General features: G+C 51.1%; 1 protein-coding gene across 1 annotated transcript; it reads right to left on the bottom strand.

The window, feature by feature from the left end:
* Positions 1-369: 369 nt before the first annotated feature.
* Positions 370-3,346, bottom strand: LOC142051044 (olfactory receptor 14C36-like). The gene is made up of 2 exons (XM_075080257.1): positions 3,330-3,346; positions 370-1,345 (listed from the first exon to the last, which is right to left on the bottom strand). The coding sequence occupies exon 2, from the start codon at positions 1,336-1,338 to the stop codon at positions 370-372; it is 969 nt and encodes a 322-aa protein (XP_074936358.1). The 5' UTR covers positions 1,339-1,345; positions 3,330-3,346.
* Between the last annotated feature and the right edge of the window lie 11,831 nt (positions 3,347-15,177).

Below are 15,177 nucleotides of genomic sequence, written 5' to 3'. Positions count from 1 at the left end.
AGTGAGGAGGTGGGAAGAGAGCAGCTCTGAAAAGAGCAAACACTGCTGGTCTCTGGCAGTGCTGCTGTTCCGGGACTATTCTTCCCCCTACCTCTGCCCACAGGCAGGGGCCCTGCAGCTTCACAGAGGTCTCAGAGGAAGGGTCTCGGACAAGCAATTCCTGCAGGGTCCTTTGCTTTGTATAAATACAGACAGAGCATGATTCCTCATTTACACAGTCTCTGGGTCAAACTCAATAGGTAGACAGTGAATTGGAAGAGGGATGAATAATGAAATTAGGTTATGCACATCATTACCACACGAAATACAAAGAAACCCCCAACACCACCAAAACCCATAGAAGGCAGGCTAAGACTGTAATGAGCTACATTATGAATGCTGTGCAGAGGAAAACAGGTAGTTTATTGTTCCTGGAAAAAAACATCCATTCATCAGTTTCCACATTGTAACCTTGATCTCCTGGTTCCTCAGGCTGTAGATGAGGGGGTTCACTGCTGGAGGCACCACCGAGTACAGAAATGCCACCACAACATCTGGGGATGGGGAGGAGATGGAGAGGGGTTCCAGACATGCAACCATGACAGTGCTGACAAACAGGGAGACCACGGCCAGGTGAGGGAGGCACGTGGAAAAGGCTTTGTGCCGTCCCTGATTGGAGGGGAGCCTCAGCACAGCCCTGAAGATCTGCACGTAGGAGAAAGAAATGAAGACAAAACAGCTGAGTGCTACACAGACAGTAACCACAAGAAGCCCAACTTCCCTGAGGTAGGTGTCTGAGCAGGAGAGCTTGAGGAATTGGGGAATTTCACAGAAGAACTGCTCCAGGGCATTGCCATGGCAGAGGGGGAGTGAAAATGTACTGGCCGTGTGCAGCAGAGCATGGAGAAGCCCACCAGCCCAGGCAGCTGCTGCCATGTGGGCACAAGCTCTGCTGCCCAGCAGGGGCCCGTAGTGCAGGGGTTTGCAGATGGCCACGTAGCGGTCGTAGGCCATGACCGTGAGGAGAAAAAACTCTGCTGATATTAAAAGGACAAACAGAAAGGCTTGTGCAGCACATCCTGCGTAGGAGATGTCTCTGGTGTCCCAGAGGGAATTGGCCATGGATTTGGGGAGAGTGGTGGAGATGGAGCCAAGGTCAATAAGTGAGAGGTTGAGGAGGAAGAAGTACATGGGGGTGTGGAGGCGGTGGTCGCAGGCGATGGCGGTGATGATGAGTCCGTTGCCCAGGAGGGCAGCCAGGTAGATGCCTAGGAAGAGCCAGAAGTGCAGGAGCTGCAGCTCCCGCGTGTCTGTGAATGCCAGGAGGAGGAATTCAGTGATGGAGCTGCCGTTGGACATCTGCTGCCTCTGGGTGTGGAGCACTGAACAGGGAGGTAAAGAATGTGAGAAGTTAGGGCAACTATTCAATTTCTAAAAAAAACCCCAAAGTGCCTTTCACTTATCGGGAAGATCTTGGGTGAGCTCTGGATGGTGGTGGTGGAGGGAGGGTGCCCCAGGGAGCAGCAGGCTCTGCTGTGGGCTCTGCAGGAGCCAGTCAGTCTGTCCATCAGCCCTGATCTCAGCTGCTCTCTGCCGGCAGCTGTTTAACCTGGAGGACCATTGCCCTCGGCAGTTCCTCGCAGAAGAAACAGGATGCTGATGGGAGCAGAGGAATCCAGTTTCTGAGTGCAGATCTCCAAACCCCTCCAGACCACATCGTACCTGAGGAGGATCTCAGCTCTGCCCTCCCAGACAGGGACACAGAGGGCTCATTACAGCTGCCCACTTACAGCCACACAGCAGCATTTCCACGGCCATAGCCGCGAGGCATCTTCCCCATGGGGCTCCTGCGTAACCCAGAGATGCCCTGGGAGAGCTTTGCCCTACTGGAGGACAGCCTGCGGCCCAGCAGCACCTCCCAAGGAAACACTCCCATCGCCTACATTTGTTACGCCCTGAAGAGAGGCCGAGATCATTGCCAGCCTCACACACTGCAGTACCCAGAGCCCCAGAGGGGAACAGGCTCAGACTTGGATGATTTCACCCCATGGACATACGTGCATGACAGTACACGCAGCACTGGGGTCTGAGCTGCATTCGACTCCTCACCCCCAACACCACAGAGTGTAACAGTAAGATCAGGGTGGGCGGGAGAAGAGGAGAACATGCCAAAGCACCCTGCCGAGGGAGGCAGGAGAGGGAGACCCTGTCAGACACTGCAGGTTTTCTGCTCTCTGGTGGTCAGGCTGCTGCAAGGGCAGCTCCTGGCCATGTCCCCAGGATATTAAGGGCAGAGGCTCTGCGTGGGAGTGGGGAGACCAGGGGGTTGCTCCAGGGAAAGCACCTGCACTGCAGGGGATGGCAGGGAGACACCGGAGTCCCTCCTCCCACGGCTTTGCTGGGAGCAGTTCTCTCTTCCTCCCTGACCATGCCTCTGCTGCCTGGAGAAATTCTTGGCCAAGACCTCTTTCTCGGTCCCCACGTCTCCTCCCTCTCCCTGCTCACAGAGCCCATCCCACACACGCTGTGTGCTCAGCTCTGCCCTGCACACACCTCCTGGCAGCAGGGCACTGCCCAGGGACAGCTCTGTGCGGGCAGGGGCTAAGGAGCAGCTCAGACGAGTCCTAACGAGAGCTGGGGCCTCGGTGCCTACCCCAGAGCACAGAAACACATTCCCATATCCCACTGCCCACCCAGACAACCAAGCAGCGAAAACTCAAAGCACAGATGTCTTTCACATCCTTTCAGGTAATCCCCTACCTTGACATCCATCTTTAAAATGACCCTCTGCAAATGTCCTCAGGGTGATGGAGAACTCTGAGCAGCCCTGACCCATCGCTGCACCCTCTGACAGCAGAAGGACCCTGCCCTGCCAGGGTCACTCCTTCCACCCACAGCTCATCCCCACAGCACTGTGGGAGCTCCCGGGGCAGGCTGAGTGCTGAGCCTGGCAGGCGGCAGAGTCCCTGCCCCAGCACACAGACCCCTGGTGCACAGGGACCCTGCTCGCAAGGACAGCCTTATGCACCCCTGGATGCACACACGCCTGCAAAGCCCTGCAGCCATCCCCGGGTGAAGGCAGCCGCCGTGCCCTGTCCTTCTGACAGTGCAGCAGGGAAGTGCTGCTCCTCAGCATGTCCTCCTCCCCTGTGCAAGGGCAACTGTGAGAGTCCTCCTCAAGGATCATCTATGCTGTGGGATGGAGCAGCTGTTGGATGTCCCTCCAGGAACACCAGCTGCTTTGTCCTGCACCCAGACACTTACCACGTAGAGGGTGGGGAAGGTTTCTCCCCCAGTCAGCTCCCAGCATCCTCCCACGCCAGGCTGCCTTTCCCCTCTCCCTGCCCGGCTCCTCTGCCCTCGGTGCCTGCAGGCAGTGCCCTCAGCCCTGCTGCGCTTGGCAGAGGAGCTGCTCCTGGGCAGAGCTGTCTCTCGGCAGCGCTGCCTCATTGCCAGCAGCTCCCTCCATGGCAGGAGCCCAGCCCAGCTCGGCAGCAGAGGCCCAGCCCAAGGCAGCCCTTTCTCTGCCCCTCGGGGCTCCCTCCAGGTGTCCCTGGGGCTCCAGGGGAACCTGCTGTGAAACAGGCTGCAGGAATCCCTCACGTTCCCTCCCTCAGCTGGGGGGAGGGGCTGCTTTCCAGCAGAGTCATTACTCCTATTAGAAAGCTATTTGGCCAGAGAATCACTTTTGTTTTCCCATCATTAGACAGGACAGCAGGAAGGTGACAGGGAAGGATCTAATTTCTCTAGAATGGCAGGATGTGTTCCACTGAGTGAATTTAGGCAGTTCCTCCTGGGTCGTTAGGCCTGGGGCTAGAAGGACATGCAGCTCCCTTGTGTCCATGCCATGTCTCTGCTCTGAAGCAACGCCTTTGCACACACTCGGTCTTGGACACCTGGTACCAGGTTTCCTTACGGCAAGTTGGATCTGGCCTGGTTGCACAGCTGTGTTGCTTCAGCCCAGATGTGCAGCAGTGCCCTCAGCCAGGGGCACAGGCGGAGGAGCTGGAGCCGTTACTGAGCAGACACAGCTGTGACATGGTTGCAGAGCTCAGCATAGCTCATTTTCAAGGACAGCATCCTCCAATCTCAGCAAGGGTCCAGATCCAAACTCACTCTGAACTTGAAAGGCAGCTCAAGGGCACCATAAGGAGTGTTTTCTACTTCAGGAACAGTTAAAGGGAAAACAAAGACACTGTGTGGCCATTGCTGGGTGCCTGAAAGAGAAGGTGACTGGGTTTACTCAGGGTAGTTTGTCTCTCTCCATCCTCTTTGCTTTTGATAATGGAAGGACAGGATTGCTGGACAGGGGAGGGCAGTGATGGTCTTTACCTGGAAGTCATCAAGACTTTCAGCATCATCCCTCCACAAACTTCTTGTGTCCAAGCTGGGATAGTGTGGGCAGCTTGGCTGGATGAGTAGTTGAGTGAAAAACCAGCAGGATAGTTGGGCTTGGAAGAGTGTGGGAGCTGTGTGGTTCTCTGCCCAGAGCCATCTCGCTAGTAGGGCCCTGGAGGAGTCTATCTTGCAACCTGCCCTGTTTAACACCTTTTTAATGACCTGGAGGATACAAGAGAGTCCTTTGTCATAACATTTCTTGAAGGTCTCACATTGAGGAGAGCAGGGCTGGGCTGGAGGGCAGGCTGCCATCCAAAGGCCGTAGACATTCTGGAGGGATGGGACAACTGGAATCTCATGATATCCTGTAAAGATTCAACCAAAATTTTTCTCCTGAAGTGGATATAGGCTCTGAAGTGTCATAGGAGATGGACAGCCTAGGCAGGTAGTAGCTCTGCAGGAAAGGCTCTGCAGGGCTTTGGGTTACATTAGGCAAAAGATGAGCCATCAGCAAAGATGGCCAACAGCACCCTGGGCTGTCTGAGCACTAGCACAGCCAGGGGAAGTGATCATCTCCCTCTGCTCAGTGCTTGCTACACCACAACCAAAATACTTGACCAGGGATTGTTTCCAAACCGTGCCAGAGAGACATCGGCAAGCTGGAGGGACACAAAAGTTCATTGGAGGGCCACAGAGGTGGTCAAGGCTGGAGCACTTGTCCCCTTAGGAGAGGCCGAAGGAGCTGGGCTTGTTCATCCTGGAGAATAGAGGGCTTTGCGGGGAGGATGTACTAGACTTGCATTGCCTGTGGTGAGGCTTCCAAGAAGACTCTGTGGTGCAAGGCAGGAGCACAGGAGGCAACGAGCTGAAACACGAGAGGCTCAGGCTCAATATAGGGAGAAACTTCTGCAATGTGAGGGCAGTCAGAGATGGGAAGCCGTTTCCCGGAGAGTCTGCGCTGCCTCCACCCCTGGAAGTTTCAAAGACCCATCTGGATAAAACCATGAGGAAGCTGGTGTGATCCTGCTTTGAGTAGGATGTGTCCTACAGCTATATAGGAAGGTCCCTTCCAGCCTGAATGAGGCGCTCATTCCTCACATGGGTGACGAAGTGCGTTGCATTAAATGATAACCGTTAGAATGGAGAGAAGAAGTCCTGTTCTAAAAACTTTATGCCAGAAAATAATACCAGGAAAGAAATATCTTGTCAAGGTCAAATGAATGAAAGGAATATCATTAAAGAAATCAATTTTACCACCATGAAGAAGAAGGAGAAGAAATTATTCGAGAGCATGTTACTGCTCCTGGATTTATTGCAAGTAGAAATAAGGCAAATTACATGGTATGTTGACCCCAGCTGGCAGCTAAGCCCCCACCCAGCTGCTCGCTCTCTCCCCCTGAGCGGGAAGGGGGAGAGAAGGGCAAAGTCATAAAAACTCATGGGTCAGAACAAGGAATTTGTCTCAGGTTGCTTTCCTTCCTCGGCCTTTGCTGAGGGGACTGAATAGCCTCCTCTTTTGACAGAGCCAGAGAATGGTTTGGGTTGGAAGGGACCTTAAAGATCACCTAGTTCCATCCCCACTGCCATGGGCAGGGAAAGGGGAACCCATCACTGGGTGGGCTCGAGCCACCAGCCTTTCGGTTAACAGCCGAACGCGGTGACCAGTTGTGCCACAGAGACTCCCAAAGTGAGCTACGTAGTGCTTCCCATCGGCAGGCAGATGCGCGGCCATTTCCAGGGAAGCTCCGTCGCGTGTAATGGTGACTTGGGAAGGGAAACACCATCACCCTGAATGTCCGTCCTGCTTTCCCTGACCCCCGGACCTCCCCTCCCACGGCATTTCTGGGAGCAGCCCTGTCTCGTTCCCTGCCCACTGCAGACCACCACCTGCAGTACAGTGCTGGGAACCAAACGCACTCCTCCTGCAGCCTTGCACAAGCGCTCCGACCTCAAAGAGCACAGAGGTGCCTCGGGGAGGTCCTCCCTCACCAAGGTGAGCTGGCTCAACTGGTGTGTTTAGGATGCATGAATGGTGACTGGAGAAACAGGGTCATCCCCTGAGCATGAGGTGGGAAGCCCTGAGAGCTTCTTAGCTCCTCAGTTAGTCATGAGGTAGTGATTGGCAGTGCGTACGGATGCAAGTGAGGGGGGAGGGAACTTGGCAGAGAGCAAGGTGAAAGCTGAGGCTTTTAGCTCATCCTTCCATAGGATCATAGAATCATTGATTCATTAAGATTGGAAAACACCTCTAGGATCATCAAGTGCAACCGTCAACCCAACGCTACCATGTCTCCTAAACCATGCCCTCAAGTGCCACGTCTCTACATCTATTTGAACACCTCCAGGGATGGTGACTCCGCCACCTCTCACGGCAGCCTGTGCCAGTGCCTGACCGCTCTTGCAGTGAAGACATTTTCCCTAATATCCAATACAAACCTCCACTGATGCAGCTAGAGGCCAATTCATCTCATTCTATCACTAGTAACTTGGGAGAGGAGACCAACACCCTCCTTGCTACAATCTCCTTTCAGGTAGTTGCAGGGAGCGATAAGGTCTCCCCCCTCAGCGTCCTCTTCTCCAGGCTCAACACCCCCAGTTCCCTCAACCTCTCCTCATAAGACCTGCTCTCCAGACCCTTCACCAGCTTCGTTGCCCTTCTCTGGACACGCTCCAGCACCTCAATGTCCTTAAAATGAGTGACCCAAAACTGAACCCAGGATTTGAGGTGTGGCCAAATTATCTCCCCTCCGCCAGCAGCTCCCCGTACCCAGCTCTGGCGGGAGGGACTCAGTGTGTCGCTGCAGCTCACTCGTGCCTTCGTGTTTCACTTCAGATCGAACAACTCGCCCCTTGCAGAGCCCTCTGTTCCTCATCTGTCCCGCTGTTTGGTGGGAAACAAACCCCACAGGATGAGGCTGTGCTGTAACCAGCTTGCAACCAGCTGAGCAACACCACTATCGGCCTGAATCCCAGCCCTTTGGGCGGGCGAGCTAATAAAGTGCGGGTTGGCCATTCTAATGCCCCTTGTTGGCATAAATGGATCGTGGCATGAGCTCTGGAAATGCACCCCAGCGTCTGCACCCACTGATGGCACTTACCCCTTGGGCGCAAAGGGGTGGCAGCTTGGGCTTCTGCGTGCGCCGCCCCTTCCCCCTCCCGGCGGAGACCTTCCCCCCCCCCCAGCCCCCAGCCCCCCGCGCAGCCCCGGGGCCGGGCGCGGAGCGGAGCGGGGGGCGGCGGGACGGGGCGGGGGGCGGCGGGGCCCGGCGGGGCCTTCGGGGCCGCCTCCGCTTCCCTCCCCCTCCCCCGCCGCCGCCGCCCGGCAAAACGTCGGGCAGAAGCGGGCTGGTTATTGTTTCGGGTTTTTATTGTAAATGCCGCGTCTCTCTGACGCGCCTCCGCCGGTACCGGAGCCCCTGTTTGTTTTCCAAAGCGCTTCAATGGAAGGGAGCCCCTCGCCGCCCCCCCCTCCGGGACCGCACGTACCCGGCAGAAAGTCCCCGCTGCTCAGGCGAGGGTTTGAAGCCTGTTTGCACAAACGGGCCGGGGGGGCTGGGGGGCAGGGCATTCCTGTCACAGCCCTCTTGGTTAAAGCTACAAATCACAGTCGGCCTTGGTTTTGTTTGCAAGAAAGTCCCGATAAAACACCAGGTTCTCGGTGTAATTCATTTGGCTCATTTTTCACAGCCAAAAGCACCGATTTCTGGGGCACCACCTCAGCGAGTTGGTCGGGGCAGGTGCGGTGGGTGAGCAGGAGGGAGCGAGCAGCCCGTGCTGGCCCCGGGGGTGGGAAGCGGCAGAAACAGAGTGTCCCCAGCTCTCCCCGTTTTAGGCTGAAGTACGTATTGACGCTGTGACTCGGGGCACAGCTGAACCCCCAGGGGTGGGGAGCACCCTCGGCGCCCGCCTCAGTGGTCCCCTGGGTGTCACCTGCAGCTTCAGCCCAGAGCTTGGGGTCGATGCTGTGTTCGAGTGGCGCTAAACCCTTCCCGTGCTCTGAGACCCCTTTGCACGGGAAGGCTTGGGGATGCTGTTTGCATCCTAACAAGTGGCGTACGCGGGGGTGGCGCTGAGGGAAGCGTCCCTCTGGTGATGCCTCTAAACTGAGCGAGGGGTTGGGATTTCCAGGGGCTCCGGCAGGAACCCTCAGGCCCAGCTCCCTCACGGCTCTGGCAGCTTTGTGCAAAGGCAAGGTGTGGCTGCCAGACCCCCGCCGTGCTCCCTGGGAACAGGACTCAGCCCTGAGCGGAGGCCCAACAACATCACCAGTGGCATCGCAATGTCCCCACGGTGCTGCCCAGCCACGCACGGGCTCCATGGCTCCCGGCCGGCCCCAGCCCGCAGGAGGAAGGCGCCTGCCTCCCCCTCCCTTGGAGAGCAGACCGACTGAAACGGCAGCATTTTGCTTTTAAAAACTGCTGATAACCGGCCTGTCTCCTGTCGCTGGTTTGTATGTGTCTCTCTGCATGTGGTGCACATGAAGAAGGGAATTTCTGGGCTTCTTAGGAGTTGTGTTGCACTGGTTGGCTGCTGAAGGTGTCCGTGTGTGTTGGAAGAGTTTTACAGCTTGCTGCTAACCTCACCTCAGCCCAGGAGCTTTATCCATCCTTCAGGCTCACGGATGTTTCCTGAGGATGTTTCCAGGCAAGGGTGGTGAGGGAAGGAGGGCAGCAGAGCAAGGTCAGCTCATGGGGCACGGCAGAGCACAGCCACCCCCAGCAGCAGGCATTGCCCATCTGCCAAGCTGAGCCATGGAGGCAAACATCTGCATCATCCCTGATTTGCACAGGAGGGGCCCTCCTGCCTGCCATCTTCCCAGGACAAACCTTCTCCTTGTCTCCTCGGCCAACAGACAGCAACTGCCTTCCATTTCTGGGCTCAGACGTGGTTTAGGGATTTGCTAAATCCATCAGCCATCCCTTTGGTTCTTCCCCGGCATCCCCGACCCTCTCTGCCAGACCTACCCGTGGCCCATCACTGCTGCTCAGGGCCACTCACTCTTCAGAAGAACCCTTGAGCTTCCTGGATTTTCCTGGTGCTCGTTACCATCTTCCTGGTTTCCTCCAGATCCATACAAGTGAGGGAATTGCACCTAGATATGGGGCTTTAATTGTTAAAAGAGGTGTTTGGACCCTAAAAGTGGGGATTTGGGTCCTCAAAATGAATCTTTTAGCCGTAAAAGTAGGCTGTGGCTCCTGAAAGTGAAAGTTTGGAATGCAAAAATGAGATGTTGAGTGATAAAAGAGGGGTTTGGACTCTAACAGTGAGGATTTGTGTGTTAAAAATGCGGCTTTGAACATTAAGAGAAGGGGTTTGGACCCTGAAAGTGAGGGTTTTGGACCTAAAATTGAGGCACTGAGCATTAAAAGAGGGGTTTGGACCCTGAAAGTGAGGCTTTGAGCTGTGAAACAGTGGTTTGGACCCTGAAAGTGATGGTTTGGATGATAAAAATGAGGCTTTGAGCTCTAAAATGGGTTTGGACCCTAACAGTGAGGTTTGCAGTCCTAACTATAAGGCTTTGATGATAAAAGAGGGGCTTGGGTGCTTTAAAGTGAGTCTTTGGGACCTGAAAAATGAGGGTTTGCCCCCCAAAAGGAGGGGCCTGGATTGTAAAAGTGAAGGGTTTGGGACCTCAAAATGAGGCTTTGAGCCTAAAAGTCAGGTTTGGGCCCTAAAACCGAGTGTCTGGTAGGTGAAAATGAGGCTTTGAGTGTAAAAGACAGGTTTGGATCCTAAAAGTGAAGGAATCACACCTAAAAATGAAGCCTTAATTGTTAAAAGAGGCGTTTGGACCCTAAAAGTGAGGATTTGGGTCCTTAAAAATGAGGCTTTGAACATTAAAAGAGGGATTTGTATCATAAAAGTGGAGCTTTGGGATTTAAAACTGAGACTCTGAGTCTTAGAAGAGGGGTTTTGACCCTGAAAGTCAAGCTTTGGAACCCAAGAATGAGGCTTTGCGCGATAAAAGAGGGGTTTGGACCCTAAAAGTGAGGGTTTGGGAGCCAAAAATGAGGCTATGAGGCTAAAGGAAATGTTTGGACCCTAAAAGTGAGGGTTTGGGACCTGGAAATGAGGCTTTGCAAGTGAAAAGAGGGCTTTGGACATTAAAAATGAGGTTTTGGTATCTAAGGGTGAGGGTTGGGATGCTAAAAGTGAAACTCTGGAACCTAGAAATGAGGCTTTGAGGCTTAAAAGTGGGGTTTGGATGGTAAAAGTGACGCTTTGGGACCTAAAAATGAGGGTTTGATGCTACAAAGGATGGGTTTGAACCATAGTAGTGAGAGTTTGGGACCCAAAATTGAGGCTTGGGTTTAAAAAAATAGGCATTTGGATGGTAAAACTGAGGGTTTGTGACCTCAAAATGAGGGTTTGAGCATTAAAAGAGGGGTTAGGATCAGAAAAATGATGCTTTGAGAACAAAAACTGAGACTTCAAGATTTAAAGGAGGGCTTTGGACAATAAAACAAGGCATTGGGATCTAAAACTGAGGCTTTGACATTAAGAGAGGGGTTTGGACCAGAAAAATGAGGCTTTGCGACCTGCAAATGAACCTTTGATCCTAAAAACGTTGGGTTTGGGACCTAAAATTGAGGCTTTGAGCATTAAAAGAGGGGTTTGGACCTTGAAAGTGAGGGTTTGGGACCTAAAATGAGGCACTGAGCGTTAAAAGAGGGGTTTGGACCCTGAAAGTGAGGGTTTGAGCTGTAAAACAGTGGTTAGGACCCTGAAAGTGAGGTTTGCGGTCCTAACTATAAGGCTTTGATGATAAAAGAGGGGCTTGGGTGCTTTAAAGTGAGTCTTTGGGACCAGAAAATGAGGGTTTGCCCCCAAAAAGGAGGGGCCTTGGACTGCATAAGTGAGGGTTTGGGACCTAAACGTGAGTCTTTGAGCCTAAAAGTCAGGTTTGGGCCCTAAAACTGAGGGTCTGGTAGGTCAAAATGAGGCTTTGAGTTTGTAATAGACGGGTTTGGATCCATACAAGTGAGGGAATCGCACCTAGATATGGGGCTTTAATTGTTAAAAGAGGTGTTTGGACCCTAAAAGTGGGGATTTGGGTCCTTAAAATGAATCTTTTAGCCGTAAAAGTAGGCTGTGGCTCCTGAAAGTGAAGGTTTGGAATGCAAAAATGAGATGTTGAGTGATAAAAGAGGGCTTTGGACTCTAACAGTGAGGATTTGTGTGTTAAAAATGCGGCTTTGAACATTAAGAGAAGGGGTTTGGACCCTGAAAGTGAGGGCTTGGCACTAAAAATGAGGCACTGAGCATTAAAAGAGGGGTTTAGACCCTACAAGCGAAGGTTTGGGACCTAAAAATGAGGCTATGAGGCTAAAGGAAAGGTTTGGACCCTAAAAGTGAGGCTTTGAGCATTATGAGGGGTTTGGACCCTGAAAGTGAGGCTTTGGGACCTAAAAATTAGGCACGGAGCGTTAAAAGAGGGGTTTGGACCCTGAAAGTGAGGCTTTGAGCTGTGAAACAGTGGTTTGGACCCTGAAAGTGATGGCTTGGATGATAAAAATGAGGCTTTGAGCTCTAAAATGGGTTTGGACCCTAACAGTGAGGTTTGCGGTCCTAACTATAAGGCTTTGATGATAAAAGAGGGCCTTGGGTGCTTTAAAGTGAGTCTTTGGTGAAAATAAGGGTTTGCCCCCAAAAAGGAGGGAACTGGACTATAAAAGTGAGGATTTGGGTCGTTAAAAATGAGGCTTTGAACACTAAAAGAGGGATTTGTATCTTAAAAGTGGAGCTTTGGGATTTAAAACTGAGACTCTGAGTCTTAGAAGAGGCATTTAGACCCTAAAAGTGAGGGTTTGGAACACAAGAATGTGGCTTTGTGCGATAAAAGAGGGGTTTGGACCCTAAAAGTGAGGGTTTGGGAGCCAAAAATGAGGCTTTGAGCATTAAAAGAGGGGTTTGGACCCTGAAAGTGAGGGTTTGGGACCTAGATATGAGGCTTTGCAAGTGAAAAGAGGGCTTTGGACCTTAAAAATGAGGATTTGGTATCTAAGAGTGAGGGTTGGGATGCTAAAAGTGAAACTCTGGAACCTAGAAATGAGGCTTTGAGCCTTAAAAGAGGGGAGTGGATGGTAAAAGTGACACTTTGGGACTTAAAAATGAGGTTTTGCGTGATAAAAGAGGGGTTTGAACCCTAAAAGCGAGGGTTTGGGACCTAAAAACGAGGCTATGAGGCTAAAGGAAAGGTTTGGACCCTAAAAGCCCTCTTTTAAGGCTCAAAGCCTCATTTTCAGCACCCAAAGACTCACTTTAAAACATCCAAACCCCTCTTTTAACATCAAAGACTTACAGTTAGGACCGCAAACCTCACTTTTAGGGTCCAAACCCCTCTTTCAAGGCTCAAAGCCTCACTTTTACTTCCCAAACCCTCACTTTCAGCATCCAAACCCTCACTTTTAGGTACCAAAACCTCAACTTTAATGTCCAAATCCCTGTTTTCACATGCAAAGCCTCACTTTTAGATCCCAAACCCTCACTTTTAGGGTCCAAACCCCTCCTTTTTAGGGACATACCCTCATTTTCAGGTGCCCAAAACTCACTTAAAAGCACTCCAACCCCTCTTTTAACATCAATGCCTTATAGTTAGGACCGCAAACCTCAACTTTCATCATCCCAACCCTGGTTTAAAGCTCAACCCTCAATTTTAACAGCCAAACCCTCACTTTAAGGATCCAAACCCCTCTTTTAATGCTCAAAGCCTTGTAGTTAGGACCGCAAACCACAATGCTAGGGTCCAAACCCCTCTTTTATGCTCAAAGCCTCATTTTTAACAGCCAAAACCTCACTTTCTTTGCCCAAACTCCTCTTTTACTGCTCAATGCCTCATTTATACCTCCCAAAGACGCACTTTAAAGCACCCAAAGCCTCTTTTAACCTCAAAGCCTTTTAGAGTAAGACTGCAAATCTCACTTTTAGGGTCCAAACCGGTTTTAACGCTCAAAGCCTCATTTTTAACAGCAAACCCTCACTTTTAGGACCTAAAGCCCTCTTTTAACTCCAAAAGCCTCGGTTTTAATACCCAAAGCCGCACTTGGATGGTCCAAACCTCTCTTTTAACACTCAGTGCCTCATTTTTAGGCCCCAAACCCTCACTCTTAGCACTGAATCTGGACTTTTAATTGTCAAACTCTCGTTGTAGTACAAATCATGACTTTTAGAGTCCAGCCCCTCGTTTTTAAGCCTCAAAGCCTCATTTTTATCATCCAAACCTTCACTTTCAGGGTCCAAACCCCTCTTTTAATGCTCAGTGCCTCATTTTTAGTTCAGAAACCCCTGATTTTAGCATCCAGGCCTTCACTTTCAGGTACCAAACCGTCATTATTAATGGCCAAAGCCCTCTTTCAAGGCTCAAAGCCTCATTTCTAGATCCCAAACCCTCACTTTTAGGCTCCAAACCTGTCTTTTAGGCTCAAAGCCTCAATTTTGGGTCCCAATTGCTCACTTTTAGGGTCCAAACCCCTCCTTTTTAGGGACATACCCTCATTTTCAGGTCCCCAAAACTCACTTTTACCACCCAAACCACTCTTTTAACATCAAAGCCTTATAGTTAGGACTGCAAACCTCACTTTTTAGGGTCCAAACGTGGGCTTTACGCTCAAAGCCTCATTTTTAGCAACCAAACCCTCACTTTTAGAACCCAAAGATCTCTTTTAACTCTCTAAGCTTCATTTTCAAGTTACAAACCTTCACTTTCAAGTTCAAACCCCTCCTTTAAGGCGCAAAAGCCTCCTTTTTAAATTCCAAACCCTCACATTTATTGCCAAATCCCTCTTTTCAGGCTCAAAGCCTCATTTTCAGCACCCAAAGACTCACTTTTAGGGTCCAAATCCCTCCTTTTCAGGGACAAAACCTGATTTTTAAACTCCAAACCCTTACCTCTATTGCCCAAACCCCTCTTTTAATGCTCAGTGCCTCATTTTTAGGTCACAAACATTCACTTTTAGCATCGAAACTGGACTTTTTATGGTCAAACCATCATTGTTTTGTTCCAAATAGTGAGTTTTAGAGTCCAAACCCCTCTATTAAGCTTCAAAACCTCATTTTTAAGTTCCAAACCTTCACTTTCAGCGTCCAAACCCTTCTTTTAACGCTCAGTGCCTCATTTTTAGGTCACAAACCCCTGCTTTTAGCATCCAGGCCTTCACTTTCAGGTATCAAACCATCATTATTAATGCCCAAAGCCCTCTTTTAAGGCTCAAAGCCTCATTTTCAGCACCCAAAGACTCACTTTAAAACATCCAAACCCCTCTTTTAACATCAAAGACTTATAGTTAGGACCGCAAACCTCACTTTTAGGGTCCAAACCCCTCTTTCAAGGCTCAAAGCCTCACTTTTACTTCCCAAACCCTCACTTTCAGCATCCAAACCCTCACTTTTAGGTACCAAAACCTCAATTTAAATGTCCAAATCCCTGTTTTCACATGCAAAGCCTCACTTTTAGATCCCAAACTCTCACTTTTAGGGTCCAAACCCCTCCTTTTTAGGGACATACCCTCATTTTCAGGTCCCAGAGACTTACTTTAAAGCACCCAAATCCCTCTTTTAATGCTCAAAGCCTTATAGTTAGGACCACAAACCTCACTGCTAGGGTCCAAACCTCTCTCTTAAAGCTCAAAGCCTCATTTTTAACAGCCAAACCCTCACTTTTAGGACCTAAAGCCCTCTTTTAACACTCAAAGCCTCTGTTTTAACACCCAAAGCCGCACTTTCAGGGTCCAAACCCCTCTTTTAATGCTCAGTGCCTCATTTTTAGTTCAGAAACCCCTGATTTTAGCATTCAGGCCTTCACTTTCAGGTACCAAACCATTATTATTAATGTCAAAGCCCTCTTTCAAGGCTCAAAGCCTC

This window comes from Phalacrocorax aristotelis, unplaced genomic scaffold, assembly GCF_949628215.1.
Source record: "Phalacrocorax aristotelis unplaced genomic scaffold, bGulAri2.1 scaffold_85, whole genome shotgun sequence".
NCBI lineage: Eukaryota > Metazoa > Chordata > Aves > Suliformes > Phalacrocoracidae > Phalacrocorax > Phalacrocorax aristotelis.
Note: the sequence above shows the minus strand (reverse complement) of the source record. Positions and strands in the feature narration are given on the sequence as shown.